The 22,820-nt window shown below is 42.2% G+C and overlaps 1 protein-coding gene across 3 annotated transcripts in view; it reads left to right on the top strand.

The window, feature by feature from the left end:
• Window positions 1-22,820, top strand: part of TRAF3IP2 (TRAF3 interacting protein 2) — an 82,770-nt gene that overhangs the window by 21,271 nt on the left and 38,679 nt on the right. For all 3 annotated transcript variants that reach the window (XM_073575995.1, XM_073575996.1, XM_073575997.1), the window contains 2 exons: window positions 11,791-11,878; window positions 20,408-20,580. In XM_073575995.1, the coding sequence (XP_073432096.1) occupies window positions 11,791-11,878; window positions 20,408-20,580 (261 nt within the window). The remainder of the gene's footprint in view (window positions 1-11,790; window positions 11,879-20,407; window positions 20,581-22,820) is intronic.

A 22,820-nucleotide genomic window follows, 5' to 3' on the forward strand; every position in this document is an offset into this window, starting at 1 on the left:
AATTGTTAAAAAAAAAATAGCGCAATTTTCCGAGATCTGTAGTAGAGTCTCCGTTTTTTGTGATCTGGGGTTGGGTGAGGGCTTATTTTTTGTGCGCAGAGCTGACATTTTCATTGATACCATTTTAGTGTAGATATGGTCTTTTGCCCGTTATTACATTTTATTGGAATGTAGTCGCAATCTGGCGGTTTTAATTTTTTTTCTCATTACGCTGTTTAGTGATCAGGTTAATTTTTTTTTTTTTATTGATCGGGTGATTCTGAACACGGCGATACCAAATACGTGTATATCTGATTTTTTTTATTTTATTTTGAATGGGGCGAAAGTGTGGTGATTTGAACGTTTATATTTTTTTTACCGTATTTTTCGGACTATAAGACGCACCGGACCATAAGATGCACCCCAAATTTTCAGAAGGAAAATAGGGAAAAAAATAATAATATGTCAAATGGGGGCCCGTCTTACAAACCGAATTCAGCTTACCAGGGAAGGGATCCGGCACAGGTGGAGGATTGGTCACAGGGGTCGTTCGATGTTCCAGGCTGGTTCGTGGCCTCCAGAAAATCCCATCCCAAGCTGGTGCGCTGGCGGCTCTGTGCTGGGGCACTGTGCTGGGGAAGCGGGCTGTGCTGGGGCACTGTGCTCTGGTGCACGGGCGCTGGGGTGCTGTGCAGGGGCACTGTGCTGGGGTGCTATGCTCTGGTGCAGGGGCGCTGTGCTGGGGTGCTGTGCAGTCGCACTGTGCTGCTGTGCTGGGGTGCTGAGCAGGGGCACTGTGCTGCTGTGCTCCGGCGCAGGGGCACTGTGCTAGGGTGATGTGCAGGGGCACTGTGCTGCTGTGCTGGGGCGCTGTGCTCCGGTGCAGGGGCGGCGGCTCCGCCGGCATTTCATCAAAGCCAGGAGGCCCCGCACATCTGTTGGTGCCATGTTACGGTGGCCTCTGGGAACATGGACGCCGGGAAGATGTCCGGGGACGGCGCATGCTCAGGATCAGATCTCGTCCCGAGATCTCGGGAGACGAGATTCAAATCTCGGCAACGAGATCTCGTCCCGAGATCTCATCTCCCGAGATCTCGAGAAGAGATCTGAACCTGAGCATGAGCCGTCCCCGGACCAGCGGCCATCTTCCCGGAGGCCACCGCAACATGGCAGCAACAGATGTGCGGGGCCTCCGGGCTTTGAGGATTGAGGAAATGCTGGCGGAGCAGCCCCACGGAGGACATAGAGCCGCTGCCCAAGCATCGGAGCACAGCCCGCCGCCACCATCACACCACAGAGCCTCGCCGCACACGCCACCAGCCATATCAATGAGTATATTGCAACCATAAGACGCACCCCCCACTTTCCCCCAAAATTTTTGGGGAAAAAAGTGTGTCTTATGGTCCGAAAAATACTTTTAGAAACTTTTTTTTGTTTTGTTTTTAGTATTTGCATGCTTCAATAGTCTCCATGCTACACAGAGGCGATTATCAGATTGCCTGTGTGTAGCAGAAATACTCACTTGCTTTGAGCGCCGACCACAGTGCAATCTGGCAATGACAAAAATAGACCTGGTTGTCATGCTGACCCATTGATGACCGCGATCATGTGATGGGGTCTTCAATGGGCAGGATTAGTGACGGGCTTCCTGTAAACGTGAGTTAAATTCCACTGTCAAAGATTGACAGCGGCATTTAACTAGTTAACAGTCGGAATTCCACCCGCGGCTGTTATGGCCACATCTCAGCTGTATAGATCAGCACCAAAGCCCGCACCAAACAGAGGAAGTGCAACATGGGAGTACTATTACGCGCATGTCGGAAAGGGGTTAATGGTAAAGAAATGGTTTTCACTTGAGATAAGGGGATTATTCATCAGAGAATTGAGTCAAATTTCCTCAAATTAGCTGGTCCCTGTGTATTGGAACACTTTTCAATTTGATTCACGGGAAAAAAAGTCTGGCACTGTTTCACACACTGATAAAAACTCAGAGAGCAGACTAATAATATCAGAAGCGGCCATTACCCACAAAGCCTTGCAGCTATCACATCACATGATCTAGCACTGCCAATCAATGGGAAATAACACAGGGACTGTAGAAAATGAGGGGTGGCCAAGCCGCAACATTTTTAGGATTTTACAGCCTAGGTATAGGAGTCAGGGCATGCAGCTCATTCCACATACTGATAAGAAAAAGGCCTAAATCCGATGGTGGTGTATGACTTCAGCGTAAAGCACATTGCAAATGGGAGTGATAGACTTCATCTGTAAATAATAATCCATAGATTCAAGTCACGGGGAGGTGCTGGACCTGAAGAGTCTGTGTGACTGAACTGATTAATCGGAGATATATTGCAGTAGTAGCACCTTACTAATAGCCTTTTTTATTAGTCTTCACAGACTGCAAACAAGAAGGGCAGTTCAGCACTCTTCAATCCTAATTTTGCCATGAAACAAAAATCTTTTTTTTTTTTAATGGACAACAGAAAAGTCTTCATAATTTATAATTTAAACAACTGTCTACCAAAGTATTCTTTTGTTTTTAACCCCTTTCCGACATGTGCCGTAATACGCACATGTTGGAATCCCCCTGTTTGGTGCGGGCAGCGGCGCTGAGCCGGCACCTTTCCGGGCACATGACAGCTGATCTATATGCCTGTTAACTAGTTAAATGCTGCTGTCAATCTCAGCGGAATTTAACTTACGCTTACAAGAAACGCATCACTGGCTCCACCCATCCGTGATGCCGTCACATGATCACGGGTCACCGATGGGTCAGCATGACAGCCAGAGGTCTGAAGCAGACCTCTCTGGTTGTCATTGCCAGATTACTATGAGCACTGGCCCGTGGTTGGCCTTAATAGCAGGTGAGCATTTCTGCTACACACAGATGATGTGTAGCAGAGGCGATCAAAGTGTTGCAGCTTCTAGTCTCCCATGGAGACTATTGAAGCATGCAAAAAGTAAGAATAAAAAATGTTTTTAAAAATATAAAAAAATATAAAAGTTCAAATCGCCCCCCTTTCACCCCATTCAAAATAAAGCAAAAAAACAAAATCAAACAAACACATTTGGTATCGCCGCGTTTAGAATCGCCCAATCTGTCAATATAAAAAAAGAATTAACCTGATTGCTAAATGATGTAACGAGAAAAAAAAAAATGCCAGAAGTATGTGTTTTTTTGTCGCCGCTACATTGCAATAAAATGCAATAACGGGCGATCAAAACATTGTATCTGCACCAAAATGGTATCAATAAAAACAGCTTGGCGCGAAAAAAATAAGCCCTCACCCAACCCAAGATCACGAGAAATAGAGAAGCTACAGGTCTAGGAAACCCTTGAGGAAGCCAGTTCTTGGCGACACGCTTCCTCTTGCCGTCTCCCTCTCTCCTGCACCCTGATCAATTTGATTCCTCCCTTCTATATGTCATTCTTTATTCTGAGACTCCAACAGCTACAGATAGTTTTGTGATTTTCTTGCCTTATCATTTGGCCTGTTGTGTGGTAGACTCAGTGCTAGTTATCTTGTAACAGGAGCATTCATACTCCCATCCAGGTCTTTGTAGTGGGATTGAACAGGTTGGATAATATGTGCATGTATTTCCCTTGCAGAGGGACTAATTTATGTACCAACCTTGTTATTGATCAGGACACCTGGTTATTGTGTTTAAACATTTGTATTGTGTCTAAACTTCTCTATACTCATCCAGGTTCTAGCGGCAAGACAGCAGCCCTATTATGGGCTCACTGTTTGGTTTATAGTCTTAATGTTTTTAATGCTTTTTGCAGTGTTGTGTTCAATAAAATATTGTGATTTACCTATTGCTTTGTGTGATCCTTGTAATTATACATGTCCCCCTTTCTTCTGGTTGTTTATGCAGGTCTCGTGATATTTTTTTTTTTAAACAAATGTTGTATTTTTTTTTTACCACTTAAATAAAAAAAACCTAGACATGTTTGGTGTCTGTGATGACTGTGTTGTAATGACCTGGAGAATCATAATGGCAGGTCCGTTTTAGCATTTAGTGAACATGGTAAAAAAAACCTGTGGAATTGCATTTTTTTTTTTTTTTTTTGCAATTTCGCCGCACTTGGAATTCCCCCCCCCCCCCGTTTTCCAGTACACAATATGCTAAATCCAATGCTGTTGTTCAAAAGTGCAACTTGTCCTGCAAAAAACAAGCCCTCACTTGACTATATTGACCAAAAAATAAAAAAGATGTGGCTCTGGGAAGAAGGGGAGCAAAAAATGAAAACGCAGAAATGGAAAATGGCCCAGGGTTTAAGGGGTTAAATAATATATACTATATGTTATTTTTGCACACTTCCTTCTTGTGATAGTCAAACATTAGACCTTTACATGCCAGCTGAATACTCCTGTTGGTCACCACCAGTTACTATTAAGTTGAGATCACTAGGACTTTAACCCCTTACTGACTTATTACTTACTGGTATGTCACATGTTGTCTCCCTATCTTATATTTTTATCAAAATTTTAAGGTTTTAAATGGGAAAAGGGTAGGAAAACAGGAAAGGGAAGTAAAAACTGGGTAGGTTAGGGAAAGAATACCGTATATACTCAAGTATAAGTCGAGTTTTTCAGCCCCCTTTTGGGGCTGAAAAAGACCCCCCTCGACTTATATTTGGGTCACGGTGCCAACTTACCTGGTCCCCGTCATCTCCGCGGTCCCCGGTATTCGTCTGCGGTCCCCTGCAGCGTCCTGGCGGCGGCGGGTGATGATAGGGCCGCAGCGGCGTTCAAAATCTCTGCGCGCCGCTCTCTCCCGTCCTCCGGCAGTGACGTGCAGGGGGCGCGATGACGTGGAAAGCACGCGCCCTCTGCCTGAGTCACTGAAGAGCCGGCGACGCTCAGGAGCAGCTGTCATCAACGTAGGTGCGTATATAGTGTTTTTTTTTTTTTAAATTCCAGCAGGGGCAGCGGCAGCAACATGATATAGGATTACTGGTAATCCTATCACTTTGGGGGAAGCATTACGGTATTTGGGCCACCATTCACTGTGCAGAATTTTGGGGGCATACTGTATGTTGTGCAGCATTATTTGGGCCAGCATTTACTGTGCAGCATTTTGGGGGCATACTGTATGTTGTGCAGCATTAAATTTACCAGTATCTTCGGCAATTCCCACCCTAGACTTATACTCAAGTCAATAAGTTTTCCCAGGTTTTTGAGGCAAATTTAGGGGGGTCGACTTATACTCGGATCGACTTATACTCGAGTACATACGGTAATAAAATTAGAAAACTCTGCTAATACAGAATATAAAGCAATGAATTAAGTAACAAAATGATGTATCTACAATAAAAGAGAATAACCATTTTACAAACTGTTATTGATTTGGTATTGAATTACCACCGAATGTTTTAAGATTTCTTAAATGGGAGGTTCCAATATCCCATTTCTTAGAATATTTAGTGAGGCCGCTAACCTGTTAAATTCCACTGTCCATTTTTGACTGAAGCATTTACAGCACACAGTCTGGGGGGGGCGCACTAATCTAACTATCCATTGACACTAACGCAACCTGATGGATTGTCCTGATAGCCTGGGATCTGTTCAAGACCCCTGAGCCTGTCATGATGGTGCTCCTGTGAAAGCAAGCCCACGACTGACATTTATAGAAGAATGTAATTTTTGCTATATACATCAATGCTATGGTGCTGCTGATTACATGTAGTAAAAGCGATCAGGCGGAAAAAAAAGTTTAAAAAAAATTACAAATATAGAAAATACCAAAGTTTGAATCACCCTCCCTTTCCACGTCATTAAAAATTAAGAAAAAAATGCACGTATCTCCAAGTCCAGTTTATCAAAATATAAAATTAGCCCGTCGTAATGAGAAAAAAAATCAAAACTTCCTAATTGTTTTTTTGACAGCTGCAAAATTGCAAAAAAATGCAATAAGACGCAATCAAAACATCACATTCACGCCAAATTTTGTTTGAGCGCAAAATTAAGCCCTCACACAGCCCTATCACGTAACCATTGACAACATCACAAGCGTAGGAAAATGGTAACACAAGTGAGAAAATGTTTTCCACGAACTTAGGAAATTTTTTTTCCGCAAAGCAAGTAAAAATTATGCATGTTTGATATCATCATAATTGTACTGAGCTAAGGAAAATAATTTCCATCTGTTGTCTATTCCATTTGCACAACAGCATGTAAAATTGATTGTCAGTCAGTGTTTCTTCCTAAGTGGACAGTTTGATTTCACAGAAGTTTGATTTACTTGGAGTCATATTCTGTTGTTTAAGTGTTCCCTTTATTTTTTTGAGCAGTGTATAAAAGTAACTTCGCTTGCGGAAAATATGTTAAATTGTTGGTTTTGGTAGCTAAAGTAAAATTTCAGTGTCACCCTGAAATTGACATTTTCATAGTGCTACAGTGATTTTTTTTCCCACTTTAAATTTTTATTTTGGCATTTTACTAAATTTGTCATAACATTGAGGTGAAAAGCAACTTTTTGTTTAATTTCAACATTTTAATGATTTTACATATTCAATACATATCATGTAGTATAAACTATTACTACTATTTTTTAAACTATTTTTTATCAAAAATGAAAATTTATGTACCTTACACAAACATATAAAACATTTACACCCAATTAACAACACAATGCAACCCTTCCCCCCCTATATTTAAAGATTTGTTTTGGGTTACCCACTCTAATGCAAGCAATGTACAACTGTCCATGTGAAAAACACGTGCTCTCCAAATTAATGCCGGCTACTTTAAGTGACTGACCTTGTGCTTTGTTTATAGTCATAGCAAATGCAAATCGGATTGGGAACTACAGACGCTTAAAATTGAAGGGCATGTCGCTTGGTTTTGACTCTTTAGTATTCACCTGACACTGATGAGAGATGTAATAGGATGAATAGTAAATACAGAGCAGCCCTCACACAGTATTACTATGACCTGAAGGAGCTCACATCTCAGTAATGAAAACCACCTCACAGGCAGACTTGTCTAGTTGCCCATAGCAACCAATCAGAGCTCAGCTTTCACTTTACCTCAGCAGCTTCAGTGATGAAAGCTCCCTGTGTAGTAAGCAAAAATGACAATCTTACTATGAGGCATTTTTCACCTGACCAATATTGCTCCTCAATAATGTTCGTCCATTAGCGTAGGGTGTATCCATCTGAGTGTGTTTGCATGCGTGTGTAGTCCTTGCGTGCGTGTGTGTGGTGTGCATGTGATATTTATGGGGTGGTGTTTGTGTTGTGTGTGTCTAGAGTGGTCTGGTGTTTGGTGTGTTGAGGCATTTTTGTGGTGTTGTGCTTGTGGGTTGGTGTATGTGTGCTGTCTGTGTGATGTTTGTATGGTGTTTGTGAAATGTTTGTGTGTTGTGTGTGGTGGTGCGGCCCCTTTAGCAGCGACTCTTTGGCGCTGTCGCTATAATCCGTCCCTGTCAGTCACAACTGTTGTTTTCCTCTCAGCACTTTTACTTTCACCTTCACATTTCTCCATTATATGTATAGGGCCTAACTTCAGGGGCCCTAATCTCATTACGAGGGGATGCTAGCGAGATTTAAAGTGCGCAGTATTCTGCTCCTGTGAATGGAGAGGGGGCGTGCCAAATTTCACCCAAATCGGGCGACAACTGTGGATTTGTATAGAGCGGGCTACTACAGATTGAGTTTTATATATATACTAGCTGAAGACCCCGGCATTGCCCAGGCATAGTAACTAATTACGGTTAGTTATAACAAATTATAATGAATATATATATATAGATATATATCTGAGTGTAGAGCCCCGCCCACTCCGCATAGCCACATTTACAATAATATCCCATATCATCTCGTCAACCAGAGCTACCGGACTACTACCACTAATATCCCACATCATCCTGTCAGCAAGAGCCACCAGACTACTACCCCTAATATCCTACATTGTCCCGTCAGCCAGAGCCACCAGACTACTACCACTAATGTCCCGTCAGCCAGAGCCACCGGACTACTACCCCTAATATCCCACATCATCCTGTCAGCCAGTGCCACGAGACTACTATCCCTAATATCCTACATCATCCCGTCACAGCCGCCGGACTACTATCACTAATATCCCACATCATCCTGTCAGAGCCACCGGACTGCTACCCCTAATATCCCACATCATTCCGTTAGAGCCACAGGACTACTACCCCTAATATCCCGTCAGCCTGGGGTCAGAACCAGAGCGCTGAGTGGAACGGTCCTAACTTCCATACCGGGGATCCCTTTAAGAGGGGCCTCGGATCAGAATCAGCGCGCAGAGTGGAATTGCCCTGACTTCCATACCAATGATCCCTTTAATAGAATACTGGGGTCAGAATCAGAACGCTGAGGGTTTTGCCCTAACTTCCATTCAGGAGATCCCTTTACGAGAGCCTGGGGTTAGTACCAAAGTGCTAAGTGGATTTGCCCTTACTTCCGTACCGGGGATCCCTTTAAGAGGGGCCTGGGGTCAGAACCAGATTGCTTAGTGGAACTGCCTAACTTCCATACCAATGATCCCTTTAAGAGACCCTGGGGTCAGAACCACATAGCTTAGTGGAACGGTCCTCACTTCCATACCGGGGATCCCTTTAAGAGAGGCCTGGGTTCAAAATCAATGATCTGGATGGATTTGCCCTGATTTCCATACCGGAGATCCCTTTAAGAGGGAAAATGTGCCTATGGGACTATGGGATGGAGGATGTGTGATGGGTATATAGGGCACGGGAGGGGGTGATTCATTTCTGTCATGTGCTTTCTGGAGGGCAGACAATTCCTGGGAGGTTATATTCCCAGTGATGCTAGATTTCTCCCACCCGGTCATTGTCTGCTGAGGTGTTGTCGTGGAATGGGAAAACTGTTGCTCATAGCAACCAATCACAGCTCAGCTTCTTTTAAACAGCTCTGGTGTAATGAAAGATGCTCGTGATTGGTTGGTGATAAACACATACATACAGTTATGGCCAAAAGTATTGACACCCCTGCAATTTTGTCAGATAATACTCAGTTTCTTCCTGAAAATGATTGCAAACACAAATTCTTTGGTATTATTATCTTCATTTAATTTGTCTTAAATGAAAAAACACAAAAGAGAATGAAGCAAAAAGCAAAACATTGATCATTTCACACAAAACTCCAAAAATGGGCGAGACAAAAGTATTGGCACCCTCAGCCTAATACTTGGTTGACCAACCGCTTCCGGTAACCATCAATGAGTTTCTTACAATGCTCTGCTGGAATTTTAGACCATTCTTCTTTGGCAAACTGCTCCAGGTCCCTGATATTAGAAGGGTGCCTTCTCCAAACTGCCATTTTTAGATCTCTCCACAGGTGTTCTATGGGATTCAGGTCTGGACTCATTGCTGGCCACCTTAGAAGTCTCCAGTGCTTTCTCTCAAACCATTTTCTAGTGCTTTTTGAAGTGTGTTTTGGGTCATTGTCCTGCTGGAAGACCCATGACCTCTGAGGGAGACCCAGCTTTCTCACACTGGGCCCTACATTATGCTGCAAAATTTGTTGGTAGTCTTCAGACTTCATAATGCCATGCACACGGTCAAGCAGTCCAGTGCCAGAAGCAGCAAAGCAACCCCAAAACATCAGGGAGCCTCTGCCATGTTTGACTGTAGGGACCGTGTTTTTTTTCTTTGAATGCCTCTTTTTTTCTCCTGTAAACTCTATGTTGATGCCTTTGCCCAAAAAGCTCTACTTTTGTCTCATCTGACCAGAGAATATTATTCCAAAACGTTTTAGGCTTTTTCAGGTAAGTTTTGGCAAACTCCAGCCTGGCTTTTTTATGTCTCGGGGTAAGAAGTGGGGTCTTCCTGGGTCTCCTACCATACAGTCCCTTTTCATTCAGACGCCGACGGATAGTACGGGTTGACACTGTTGTACCCTCGGACTGCAGGGCAGCTTGAACTTGTTTGGATGTTAGTCGAGGTTCTTTATCCAACATCCGCACAATCTTGCGTTGAAATCTCTTGTCAATTTTTCTTTTCCGTCCACATCTAGGGAGGTTAGCCACAGTGCCATGGGCATTAAACTTCTTGATGACACTGCCACGGTAGACACAGGAACATTCAGGTCTTTGGAGATGGACTTGTAGCCTTGAGATTGCTCATGCTTCCTCACAATTTGGTTTCTCAAGTCCTCAGACAGTTCTTTGGTCTTCTTTCTTTTCTCCATGCTCAATGTGGTATATACACAAGGACACGGGACAGAGGTTGAGTCAACTTTAATCCATGTCAACTGGCTGCAAGTGTGATTTAGTTATTGCCAACACCTGTTAGGTGCCACAGGTAAGTTACAGGTGCTGTTAGTTACACAAATTAGAGAAGTGTCACATGATTTTTCGAACAGTGCCAACACTTTTGTCCACCCTCTTTTTTATGTTTGGTGTGGAATTATATCCAATTTGGCTTTAGGACAATTATTTTTGTGTTTTTTAATTTAAGACAAATTAGATGAAGATAATAATAACAAAGAATTTGTGTTTGCAATAATTTTCAGGAAGAAACAGAGTATTATCTGACAAAATTGCAGGGGTGTCAATACTTTTGGCCACAACTGTACATACATTCAATTTTATATATATAGATAGATTGGAACTAACTATGGCCATAGTAGCAGCATACAAATGTCTACAATTGTTTATGACTGTCACATATCACTGTGTGATTGAGATACAGTAATGGAATGGCTTAGACACATTGTCAGACTGGGGAGCCAAGGGTCCACAAGTAACATTGACTCTGGGTGACCGCTGTTCAACTACATGCAAATATTACCTGTTCATCGTTCACAGATGTGTGTATTTTTCTGTATAATAATAAACTGAGTCATTTGTTAATTGACTGATGAGATGCTTTCTGTGTCTACACATAGCAAATCAAGTATATTGTGCCAACTGTTGCACATATAGGGGTGTAGGGGACACACTCCTGCACAGCGGCCCACCAGGGGATACACCACTTCAGCTACTAAAAATTATATTGCTATTCTGGCACAAAATAAAAGGCATGTACAATGATAAAGCTGTGAGGTGGTACAATCACCTGTTGCTTTCAGCAGTACTACTTGTATTATTGCAGTTGTATTACACAACAGATGCTCGGTACTGGCCTACAGGGGAAGTGGTGTATCAGCACAAATATAAAGATATGGGCTGAAAATTTAAAATAACAGCATGTCGGCTTTCTCCTCTCCAGCAAAGGATACGCTGGGAGGCATTAGAAACAGGTACGCATTTCAATCCAATAAGGATCTTTTTCACAGCTATGAAAAAGATCCTTAGTGGATCGAAACGCGTAGCTGTTTCTAGTGCTCCCCAGCGTATCTTTTGCTGGAGAGGAGAAAGCCGACATGCTGTTATTTTACATTTTCTTCAAAAAAGCAAGTTTTTTAGTAGCTGGAACGATCCTTTTTTTTTTTCTTCAGTTAATGCGTCGCTGAAGTCCAGACGAGGTTCCGTGCTCCGGCTGTTTGGTTGGTGAGCTGGCTAGGGCTTTTCAGCCCATATCTTTATATTTGTGCTGATACACCACTTCCCCTGTAGGCCACTACCGAGCATCTGTTGTGTAATACAACTGCAATAATACAAGTAGTACTGCTGAAAGCAACAGGTGATTGTGCCGCCTCACAGCTTTATCATTATACATGCCTTTTATTTTGTGCCAGAATGGCAATATCATTCTGGGATAAAATACTAGTAATAAGTTAATAAGAAAGGTTTAAACATAATTGTTAACATTAATGTATGGTATGTATAAAGTTAATGCCAATGAATTTATTGTCAATTACTATTATTCTAGAGCCTAGATCTCCATTTGGCTATCAAGGTATGCAACCTATGCTGCAGCATCCTCGGCTGTACCTACCACACATGCAACTAAATTACTGGTATGTAAAATAATGATTGTCCTAACCACAACATATATGCTGCAGTTTTGCTGCAAACTTGCAAAATCACTGTCCTTTACTTTATGCTTCTTTCTCTTTGACTTAAGTCATGTTTTACATCAGGCACATAACTTTACAGAGAATTTATGGGTGGCCATACTCAAAATTTCACGTACATATCCAGTTTTCTATTCCAGTGGTAGAGTTGTGGTTCACTTTATTGGCAACCTTGATTGTCTTTTATAAAAAAGGCCAAGTTCTTCAGAAATAAGTGGATATTTATTGCGGTATCTCACTATGTGAGGGGGCATGATAGTGTGTTGCGAGGTATAGGCTCTGGTTCACACACAGGATTGTTTGTTGATTCAAAACAAACAGGCAGTTTATTAAAAGTTCATAAACTGTCAGGGTTAACAAAATTAAACAGCCTCTTCCAGGTACAAAAAGGTATAACAGAAAAAAAAAAGGAATATAACCATTCCATATAATGCACGGGCTCAGCCATTGAAATGTCTGTCCATTTCTCTCTGACTCCAGCCGGGTCTGAGCAGCACATTCAAGGCCTCCTCACCTTGTAAAAACAAACAGACAAAGTGAGACAGCACCAGCTGCCTTAAATCAGACATTGCTTCTTATGGAACTTAGTTTTTGGACTTTCATGCGCTGCTTGACATAATACACAATCCAGTTATATTAAAAGATCAATCATTTATTCCTATTTAATCCCAACGCATTTCGAAGAGGAAAACACTTCTTCAGGGAATGACAAATATTGACAAGATGCTGTTATTCAGAGGTTAAATACGTACCGCCTTTGAAAATTGGCGCCAAACAGTCACATGTTCTTTTTGCATAAATGTCAAAGTTCATACTATGACAACTTAGATCAAACACGTAGGATTATATAATCATTAAAATAACATCACTTTATTGTATTATAGGTGAAAACTAAAAAGAAAAAATGACATTAATCAAGAAGAAAACAAAAGAGGAAAAAAGGGGGATATAAACCCGTTATAAAAGAATTCCAGCTGAGCCCTTTATCCACTGGACCAAGACAGAAATAGGTCTAAAAGGAAGAAGAATACAGGCAAAAATTAATTGTGTCAGCTGAATCAATAAAAAAAAATATGTATAAATTCAATAGAATTGTGTGTGTCAAATTATTCTCAGCTCATAAAAAGAAAAAATGGGGTGATCAAATAGAAATATACATTAATTATCAGCGCCAGACTTTGGTCAAATTATCAGATAAGAAATATACATTAATTATCAGCACCAGACATTGGTCAAATTATCACCAGTCAGGTTATCAGCACTAACTGTGGAGTCAAACATAAAGATCCGACTTGAAAACAGATCAGCGCTGCAGAGGAAGAAGCGAGTCGCTGCAAGAAAAGAAACCAGGATCGCTCCCCGTGCTACCACCTCAACACTTTCCAGAAAAACACATGCATTTTTAAATATATATGTCAGCACCATGTAAAACTTTTCATGATTAGATATCAGGAGATAAAATAAACTCATTTGCAAGAGCCATTTCATCAGATTCAAAAAACGGGATCATTCCCTCTATAGAAGTGCTTCTTTCACTTCACCAACAAAATCCGCTCCATAAGGTCACAAATCTGAACAGAACCTATATGTATTTCTAAATAAAAATCACATGGATAAAGTACCAAATAGAATCACATGCATTTGTATAAGATAGTTTAAAAAAAAAATCTCAACAGACTGCATATATTAAGGAGTAGAAAGTTGCACTTAAGAAGGTAAATTGTAAATTCTTATGTGCGACTTTCTACTCCTTAATATATGCAGTCTGTTGAGATTTTTTTTTTAAACTATCTTATACAAATGCATGTGATTCTATTTGGTACTTTATCCATGTGATTTTTATTTAGAAATACATATAGGTTCTGTTCAGATTTGTGACCTTATGGAGCGGATTTTGTGGATGAAGTACTTCTATAGAGAGAATGATCCCGTTTTTTCAATCTGATGAAATGGCTCTTGCAAATTAGTTTATTTTATCTCCTGATATCTAATCATGAAAAGTTTTACATGGTGCTGACATATATATTTAAAAACACATGTGTTTTTCTGGAAAGTGTTGAGGTGGTAGCACGGGGAGCGATCCTGGTTTCTTTTCTTGCAGCGACTCGCTTCTTCCTCTGCAGCGCTGATCTGTTTTCAAGTCGGATCTTTATGTTTGACTCCACAGTTAGTGCTGATAACCTGACTGGTGATAATTTGACCAATATCTGGTGCTGATAATTAATGTATATTTCTATCTGATAATTTGACCAAAGTCTGGCGCTGATAATTAATGTACAGTGGGGAAAAAAAGTATTTAGTCAGTCAGCAATAGTGCAAGTTCCACCACTTAAAAAGATGAGAGGCGTCTGTAATTTACATCATAGGTAGACCTCAACTATGGGAGACAAACTGAGAAAAAAAAATCCAGAAAATCACATTGTCTGTTTTTTTTTCATTTTATTTGCATATTATGGTGGAAAATAAGTATTTGGTCAGAAACAAGCAATCAAGATTTCTGGCTCTCACAGACCTGTAACTTCTTCTTTAAGAGTCTCCTCTTTCCTCCACTCATTACCTGTAGTAATGGCACCTGTTTAAACTTGTTATCAGTATAAAAAGACACCTGTGCACACCCTCAAACAGTCTGACTCCAAACTCCACTATGGTGAAGACCAAAGAGCTGTCAAAGGACACCAGAAACAAAATTGTAGCCCTGCACCAGGCTGGGAAGACTGAATCTGCAATAGCCAACCAGCTTGGAGTGAAGAAATCAACTGTGGGAGCAATAATTAGAAAATGGAAGACATACAAGACCACTGATAATCTCCCTCGATCTGGTGCTCCACGCAAAATCCCACCCCGTGGGGTCAGAATGATCACAAGAACGGTGAGCAAAAATCCCAGAACCACGCGGGGGGACCTAGTGAATGAACTGCAGAGAGCTGGGACCAATGTAACAAGGCCTACCATAAGTAACACACTACGCCACCATGGACTCAGATCCTGCAGTGCCAGACGTGTCCCACTGCTTAAGCCTGTACATGTCCGGGCCCGTCTGAAGTTTGCTAGAGAGCATTTGGATGATCCAGAGGAGTTTTGGGAGAATGTCCTATGGTCTGATGAAACCAAACTGGAACTGTTTGGTAGAAACACAACTTGTCGTGTTTGGAGGAAAAAGAATACTGAGTTGCATCCATCAAACACCATACCTACTGTAAAGCATGGTGGTGGAAACATCATGCTTTGGGGCTGTTACTCTGCAAAGGGGCCAGGACGACTGATCCGGGTACATGAAAGAATGAATGGGGCCATGTATCGTGAGATTTTGAGTGCAAACCTCCTTCCATCAGCAAGGGCATTGAAGATGAAACGTGGCTGGGTCTTTCAACATGACAATGATCCAAAGCACACCGCCAGGGCAACGAAGGAGTGGCTTCGTAAGAAGCATTTCAAGGTCCTGGAGTGGCCTAGCCAGTCTCCAGATCTCAACCCTATAGAAAACCTTTGGAGGGAGTTGAAAGTCCGTGTTGCCAAGCGAAAAGCCAAAAACATCACTGCTCTAGAGGAGATCTGCATGGAGGAATGGGCCAACATACCAACAACAGTGTGTGGCAACCTTGTGAAGACTTACAGAAAACGTTTGACCTCTGTCATTGCCAACAAAGGATATATCACAAAGTATTGAGATTAAATTTTGTTTCTGACCAAATACTTATTTTCCACCATAATATGCAAATAAAATGAAAAAAAAACAGACAATGTGATTTTCTGGATTTTTTTTTCTCAGTTTGTCTCCCATAGTTGAGGTCTACCTATGATGTAAATTACAGACGCCTCTCATCTTTTTAAGTGGTGGAACTTGCACTATTGCTGACTGACTAAATGCTTTTTTTCCCCACTGTATATTTCTATTTGATCACCCCATTTTTTCTTTTTATGAGCTGAGAGTAATTTGACACACAATTCTATTGAATTTATACATATTTTTTTATTGATTCAGCTGACACAATTAATTTTTGCCTGTATTCTTCTTCCTTTTAGACCTATTTCTGTCTTGGTCCAGTGGATAAAGGGCTCAGCTGGAATTCTTTTATAACGGGTTTATATCCCCCTTTTTTCCTCTTTTGTTTTCTTCTTGATTAATGTCATTTTTTCTTTTTAGTTTTCACCTATAATACAATAAAGTGATGTTATTTTAATGATTATATAATCCTACGTGTTTGATCTAAGTTGTCATAGTATGAACTTTGACATTTATGCAAAAAGAACATGTGACTGTTTGGCGCCAATTTTCAAAGGCGGTATGTATTTAACCTCTGAATAACAGCATCTAGTCAATATTTGTCATTCCCTGAAGAAGAAGAAGTGTTTTCCTCTTCAAAACGCGTTGGGATTAAATGGGAATAAATGATTGATCTTTTAATATAACTGGATTGTGTATTATGTCAAGCAGCGCATGAAAGTCCAAAAAATAAGTTCCATAAGAAGCGATATACTGGCGGTCACTTGTCTGACCATTGGACGTGCAGCAGCTGACTACTTCCATATGCCTGATCTCTCCTATAGCAGGTGAGTGGATTTTATACTTTTTATACCATTATCATCAGATAAGACCCTATTGCGCTTCTTTGTTCCTATAGTGTATTTTATTAAATTAGACATTCCAAGACCTGGGCTGGAGGTAAGTAAGCAGCCAATCCCACCCAGCTCTTTCAGCTGCTTGTAAAACCCGGACCCTTAATCCGGGCCCTTTAAAGACCTCTCAGCACTATGTTTGCTGGAGCCTGCTTCTCCTTGTCCTACATCACCGAGGCTTGGTACCTCGGGGACACATTTCTCCCATCCACGATCTGCCCAGCTGCCACCATACATACCCCCCTCCCAGTCTAAAGCCTTGAGGCTTGGCACCTTCCACCATTAGACAGTGTACCTTCGACAGATCCTCGGCATTGCCAAGCCATTACCTGGGCCGCCTATGCTCTACATGGAAGCTAAAATCCTAAAGTGCTACTAACCACCTGGTCACTCGGGCATTGCTCCCCTTCTCCCTCATCCACCTCAGCGTGGCATAGTCTGACACTAGCCTGAATTTCCTGCCTAAGAGGTAGTACCTTAGAGTGTCCAACGGCCCACTTGATGGCCAAACATTCCTTCTATACTATGCAGTAATTTTTCTTACAGGATGACAGCTTCCGACATAGATACATTATGGGGTGCTCTTCCCTGTTCGCCTCTTGTGATAAGACAGTGCCCATCTGGACCACAAACTCCTTAGAGAAATCTGGTGCCCCTAGCACTGGCTGTTTACACAGAGCTAGCTTTAATTCCTGGAAGGCAATCTCCGCTTCTGGAGACCACTTAGCCATACCCGACTTTGTCCCTTTAAGGAGGTCTGTCAAAGGGGCAACTATCATGGCGAAGTTATGAATGAACTGGTGATAGTAGCCCATGACGCCTAGAAATGCCCTGACCTGCTTCTGTGAGAGAGGTTGTGGCCAACTCTGGATCGCGTCAACTTTATTTATTTAAGGCTTTATTTCACCCCTGCTTACGACTTAGCCAAACTATTTAGCTTCCTCCATGGCACATTTTTTCAGGTTTATATGAAAAACCCCACCTTCTGTAGAGCAAGTATCACCTGGGCTTTGCTCAGATGGCTCCCCCAATCCTGGCTGTAGATCACTTCTTTGCGGGCCTCTGGATTCCGATACGGTTTCAGGTTCACGTAAACATGAGGCTCTGTGAGTACCTCATGCTCTATGACCTGAGTGAGATCTGATAACTCAGAAAACGGACTTCAACCGGGGTCACCACTAAATCCATTGCTATGTATTCAAACGGAACCTCGATGATGAGCAATGATACTATAGGTGATTGCGGAAAAGGGCCACAGGGGAGGTTAGCTGGCAGGTGGGGCAGTAATGACAATAGCTCGTAATTTATATGTAGCACCCAGGCCAGTAGAATCTTGGCAGGATTTGTTCCTGGATCTTATCTGCCCATAGGTGACCACCCAACACGTAGGCATGAGCCATGTCTAACATCTGCGTCTATAGAGCTGTGGCACCAGTAACTGCTCTATCATGTCACCCCATTCCTTGGTTACTCTTTAATGCAAATTCCCACTTATAGCAAAATGCGGGAACAGACTGTCTGCCCCAGGCTCCTGAGGCCGTGACATTTCCATCATATAATGTCGCCAGCAGGGACCTTTGGCATTACTTCCCTGCCCCTTTGTACCCTGGACATTCCACTCCCTTTTGGACCTACGCCCTCTGTTGGGACCCCCAGTACGGAGTGGGCTGCTTTCCTAAGGAACCCTCGACCTCCTGATACCTGTCGATCAGTCCGACCAGTTCATCGGCGTTCCTGCGATCACCCTGGGCTACCCAAGTCTGTATTGGCCTCGGAAGGGAATCCAAGAAAACCCATCCATCACCACTCGCTATACCATCTGAGTAGGGGTAGAGGAGTCTGGCTTCAACAACCATTTTGGAACAGGTGCAGTAGGTCACACATTTGGGAATTGAGGGGGTTTATCCCTGTGATACTCCCAGCTGTTTACTCGCTGATTTCTGACAGTTAATGTCACCCCCAAGCTTGCCAAAATGTCTTTTTAGATAGCCATAATCCTTGGAGTCTTGCAAGGTCAAGTTAAAGTAGGCTGGGGTTCCCCCCGTCAAGTATGACACTAGGACCTCTGCCCATTGATTTGGCGGAAATTTCACCCTCTCGGCAACCCTTTCAAAGATGGTCAAAAAGGCCTCTATGTCATCACTCAGGGTCATTTTCTGCAGGGCTCTCCTTGTCATCTGACCTTGAAGTCAGACCTTTGTGAGCAAATCAATCTGCTGCTGCTGATGTTGTCGATGCTGATCCCTGTGCTGCTGCTGCTGCTAGAGCTGGATCTGCTGCATAAGTAGCTTACTTGTCTCCTGTTGCTGGGCTTGCACCAGGTTTTTTTGCAGGTCCTCCATGCTGTCTGAAGTTGTTTGCCAGCTTCTAGCTGCCTTTACCCAGGACATGCAATGCCTCTGTAGCAGAAACACACGCGTGTTTGCTTGGAACGCTGCCTGCACTTCTAGTACCCATTATCAGGGATCGGCTCTGTGGTAAATGCTAGTTCACTCATAGGATTCAGTTTGTTGATTCAAAACAAACAGGTGATCTATTAAAGGTTCATATACCGTCTGGGTTTACAAAATAAATCATAAAGAGAAACGAGCCAGCTCACCGACTTTGAAGGAAGCACGGAAGCACCATTCTGGTATGGCTTGGTCCAATGAAAAAATCTCTTGATAAAACTTGAAAATTTTATTCCCTCAAAATAATAAGTACTTGTACATGAAAATTTTATACCATCAAAATAATAAGTACAAGTACTTATTATTTTGATGGAAAAAAATTTTCAAGTTTTATCGTGAAAATCTGGATTTTCTTTGTTTTTCATTACAAAATAAATACTTGTCTGCAATGACTATGTGCACTGTTGAGGCAAGTGCACATAAACATGATGTCAGTCCAATCGAAGAAAAAACGGATGGTACTCACCGATAAAATTCACCTTTTATTCCAACATTAAAACATGTTCGTCGGGAGAATGGGAGAGGGAGTGCAGGAGATGACGACGGCCATTTCGTGCTTGGATTGCGCTTCTACAGCTGTTGTTGTCTCCTGCACTCCCGCTCCCATTCTCCCGACGAACATGTTTTAATGTTGGAATAAAAGGTGAATTTTATCGGTGAGTACAATCCGTTTTTTCTTCGATTGGACTGTTATTACTTGCTTTTGTGATAGGCACCCGACTATATTTCCGGTCAACAGCCTACAATGTGTGAAGGTTGGCCACACTATATGCACTAGCATTGAGGGCCAGGTTTTGTGTGGTGCGGTCCACATTTTCTTAAAGTAGAATTGATAAACATGATGTCATGTTGAGAAATAGAGTGGGGAGAAGACATTTATTGCCTTCTATGTACATTCTGAGTTAAGGCCCCGTCACACACAGCGAGATCGCTGATTTTGTGACGCCACAGCGATCTAGCTAGCGATCTCGCTGTGTGTGGCACTCATCAGTGACTGCCCCCCGCCGGGTATCGCTGATCGTGCAGGATCGTCCTGGGCCATTTTTTGATCGTTGGTCTCCCGCTGGCCTGCACGCATCGCTGCGTGTGGCAGCGGGAGAGCAACGATCAGTGATGCTGGGAGCTGGTATCCAACGTAAACAGCGGGTATCTAAGAGCCGCGCGGTTCTTAGATACCCGCTGTTTACATTGGATACCAGCTTGCTCGCTGGTCCTGATCGCTAGTGGGTCTGTCTATGTGACAGCTCACCAGCGATCAGCTAACTATGTCCCAGCGATCCCATCCACGTCGGATCGTTGGATTCGCTGGGACATTGTTGTGTGTAACGGCGCCTTTAGTTTTATGCTGCTTTGTGTCTTCACCGATTCTAGCTCTGAAATTGTCATAACATCTTTTACCTTTTAGTGGTCCACAGTATAATTTTGCTGTGCCTCTCAGTGCATCACCATACAATATGCCTAGGCTTGATGGGTACACATGTGGTCAGCAGCCTCAGTTTAGGCATAGCCATCCCCGTTTTCCTCCTCAAGAAGAGCCCGGTACAGGACTAAAGATGAGTAACTTGCCATCGGAGCAAAGTAAGTGTATTCTACCTATTCAGCAGGTCAATCAAGTTTTCTTTTTACTTAACCTTACACATTTCAGCTATATATAGTATGCGTTAAAAAGCAATCTTGCAAAATAGAAAGGTTTCTCTATTTACTAACCGTTCAATGCTTAGCTAGGAATATTACACATAAAGCAGGGAATTTGTGCACAAAACTTTGGTTAGACACAGATAACACACATACATGAAAGCAGCACTAAAAGGGCATTGTTTTCATGTATTGGTATTGCCTGCGACTATTTGTAGGTTGGAGTCAACCTTGAGGGAAGCTTTGCAGCTGTCCATGAAGGATTGTCTACAATCCATCTTCCCTCTCTATCTCCTCATATTGCCCTAGATGTTAAAGAAGCAATCTCATCTATATTTTTTTTATTAAATGTGTGTACAAGTAATGTAGTGTGAGTGTATTAATATAATCACCTACCGCTGCTCTCTCCAGGATCCAGCGCCGCTCTGCTCCTCTTCTCAGTGATGTTACCGCAAATGTGACTAGCTGGCTCACTCTATGCATGAGCCTGAAGTCTCTTTTACAATGAATAGACAAAGAAACCGTGCGCACTACTGCTGAAGGTGCCAAGGTAGGTTCCCACACCATGTGATACGTATAAATAGAACCTGGCACTCAACTTAATGCTGGTGAAAAGTTGATTTTGTTTGTAGTACTAAAACGTTTCGGACCCAAGGACCTTCATCAGTTACGTACTAGTAGTTTCAAAGTAAATGTATAGCGGTACAGACAAGTTTATCCGCATCAAGTAGATAAGTAGTCTTAATGCCTGAATATTGAAGTGGGTAGCAGGCTGTGTGAGCGCGGGCGTCTGTGTCCTAACGCGGCATCCACCACTTGTCTGGACACAGACGCCCACGCTCACACAGAATGCTACCCACTTCAATATTCAGGCAATAAGACTACTTATCTACTTGATGCGGATAAATTGGTCTGTACTGCTATACATTTACTTTGAAACTACTAGTACGTAACTGATGAAGGTCCTTGGGACCAAAACGTTTGTTTAGTACTACAAATAAAATCAACTTTTCACCAGCATTAAGTTGAGTGCCAGGTTCTATTTATACGTATCTTTTACAATGAAAGCCTATGGAGCCTCATCCTGACGCTCCATAGGCTTACCTGTGAAAGTCACATCCTGGTCACATAGAGCAAAGTGTGACCTAGAGAGTCTGCAGAGGGTAGATGAGTATATTAAAACACACTACATTACATGCACATACACACATTTAATAAAAAAAAATATAGAAATGGGAGTGCTTATTTAATTTGCGGCACCCTCTTCTGCCAAGATAAAATCATAACATGGAATCAATGTACAGTGGGTACGGAAAGTATTCAGACCTGTTTAAATTTTTCACTCTTTGTTTCATTACATCCATTTGGTAAATTCAAAAAAGTTCATTTTTTTCTCATTAATGTACACTCTGCACCTCATCTTGACTGAAAAAAATAAATGTAGAAATTTTTACAAATATATTAAAAAAAAAACCTGAAATATCACATGGTCATAAGTATTCAGATCCTTTGCTTAATATTGAGTAGAAGCACCCTTTTGAGCTAGTACAGCCATGAAGGACTCCCAGACTATGAGAAATAAGATTCTCTGGTCTGATGAAACGAAGAGAGAACTTTTTGACAATAATTCTAAACGGTATGTGTGGAGAAAACCAGTCAATGCTCATCACCTGCCCAATACAATCCCAACAGTGAAACATGGTGGTGGCAGCATCATGCTATGGGGGAGTTTTTCCGCTGCAGCTGTAGGGACGGGATGACTGGTTGCAATTGAAGGAAACATGAATGCGACCAAGTACAGAGATATCCTGGATGAAAATCTCTTCCAGAGTGCGCTGGACATCAGACTTGGCTGAAGATTCACCTTCCAACAAGACAATAACCCTAAGCACACAGCTAAAATAACAAGGGAGTGGCTTCAGAACAACTCTGTGACTATTCTTGACTGACCCAGCCAGATTCTTGAGCTAAACCCAATTGAGCATCTCTGGAGAGACCTGAAAATGGCTGTCCACCAACGTTCACCATCCAACCTGATGGAACTGGAGACGATCTGCAAGGAAGAATGGCAGAGGGTCCCCAAATCCAGGTGTGAAAAACTTGTTTCATCATTCCCAAGAATACTCATGGCTGAACTAGCTCAAAAGGGTGCTTCTACTCAATGCTGAACAAAGGGTCTGAAT

This window comes from Dendrobates tinctorius, unplaced genomic scaffold (assembly GCF_039654945.1).
Source record: "Dendrobates tinctorius isolate UK_male_01 unplaced genomic scaffold, ASM3965494v1 ptg000046l, whole genome shotgun sequence".
In the NCBI taxonomy this organism is placed as follows: domain Eukaryota; kingdom Metazoa; phylum Chordata; class Amphibia; order Anura; family Dendrobatidae; genus Dendrobates; species Dendrobates tinctorius.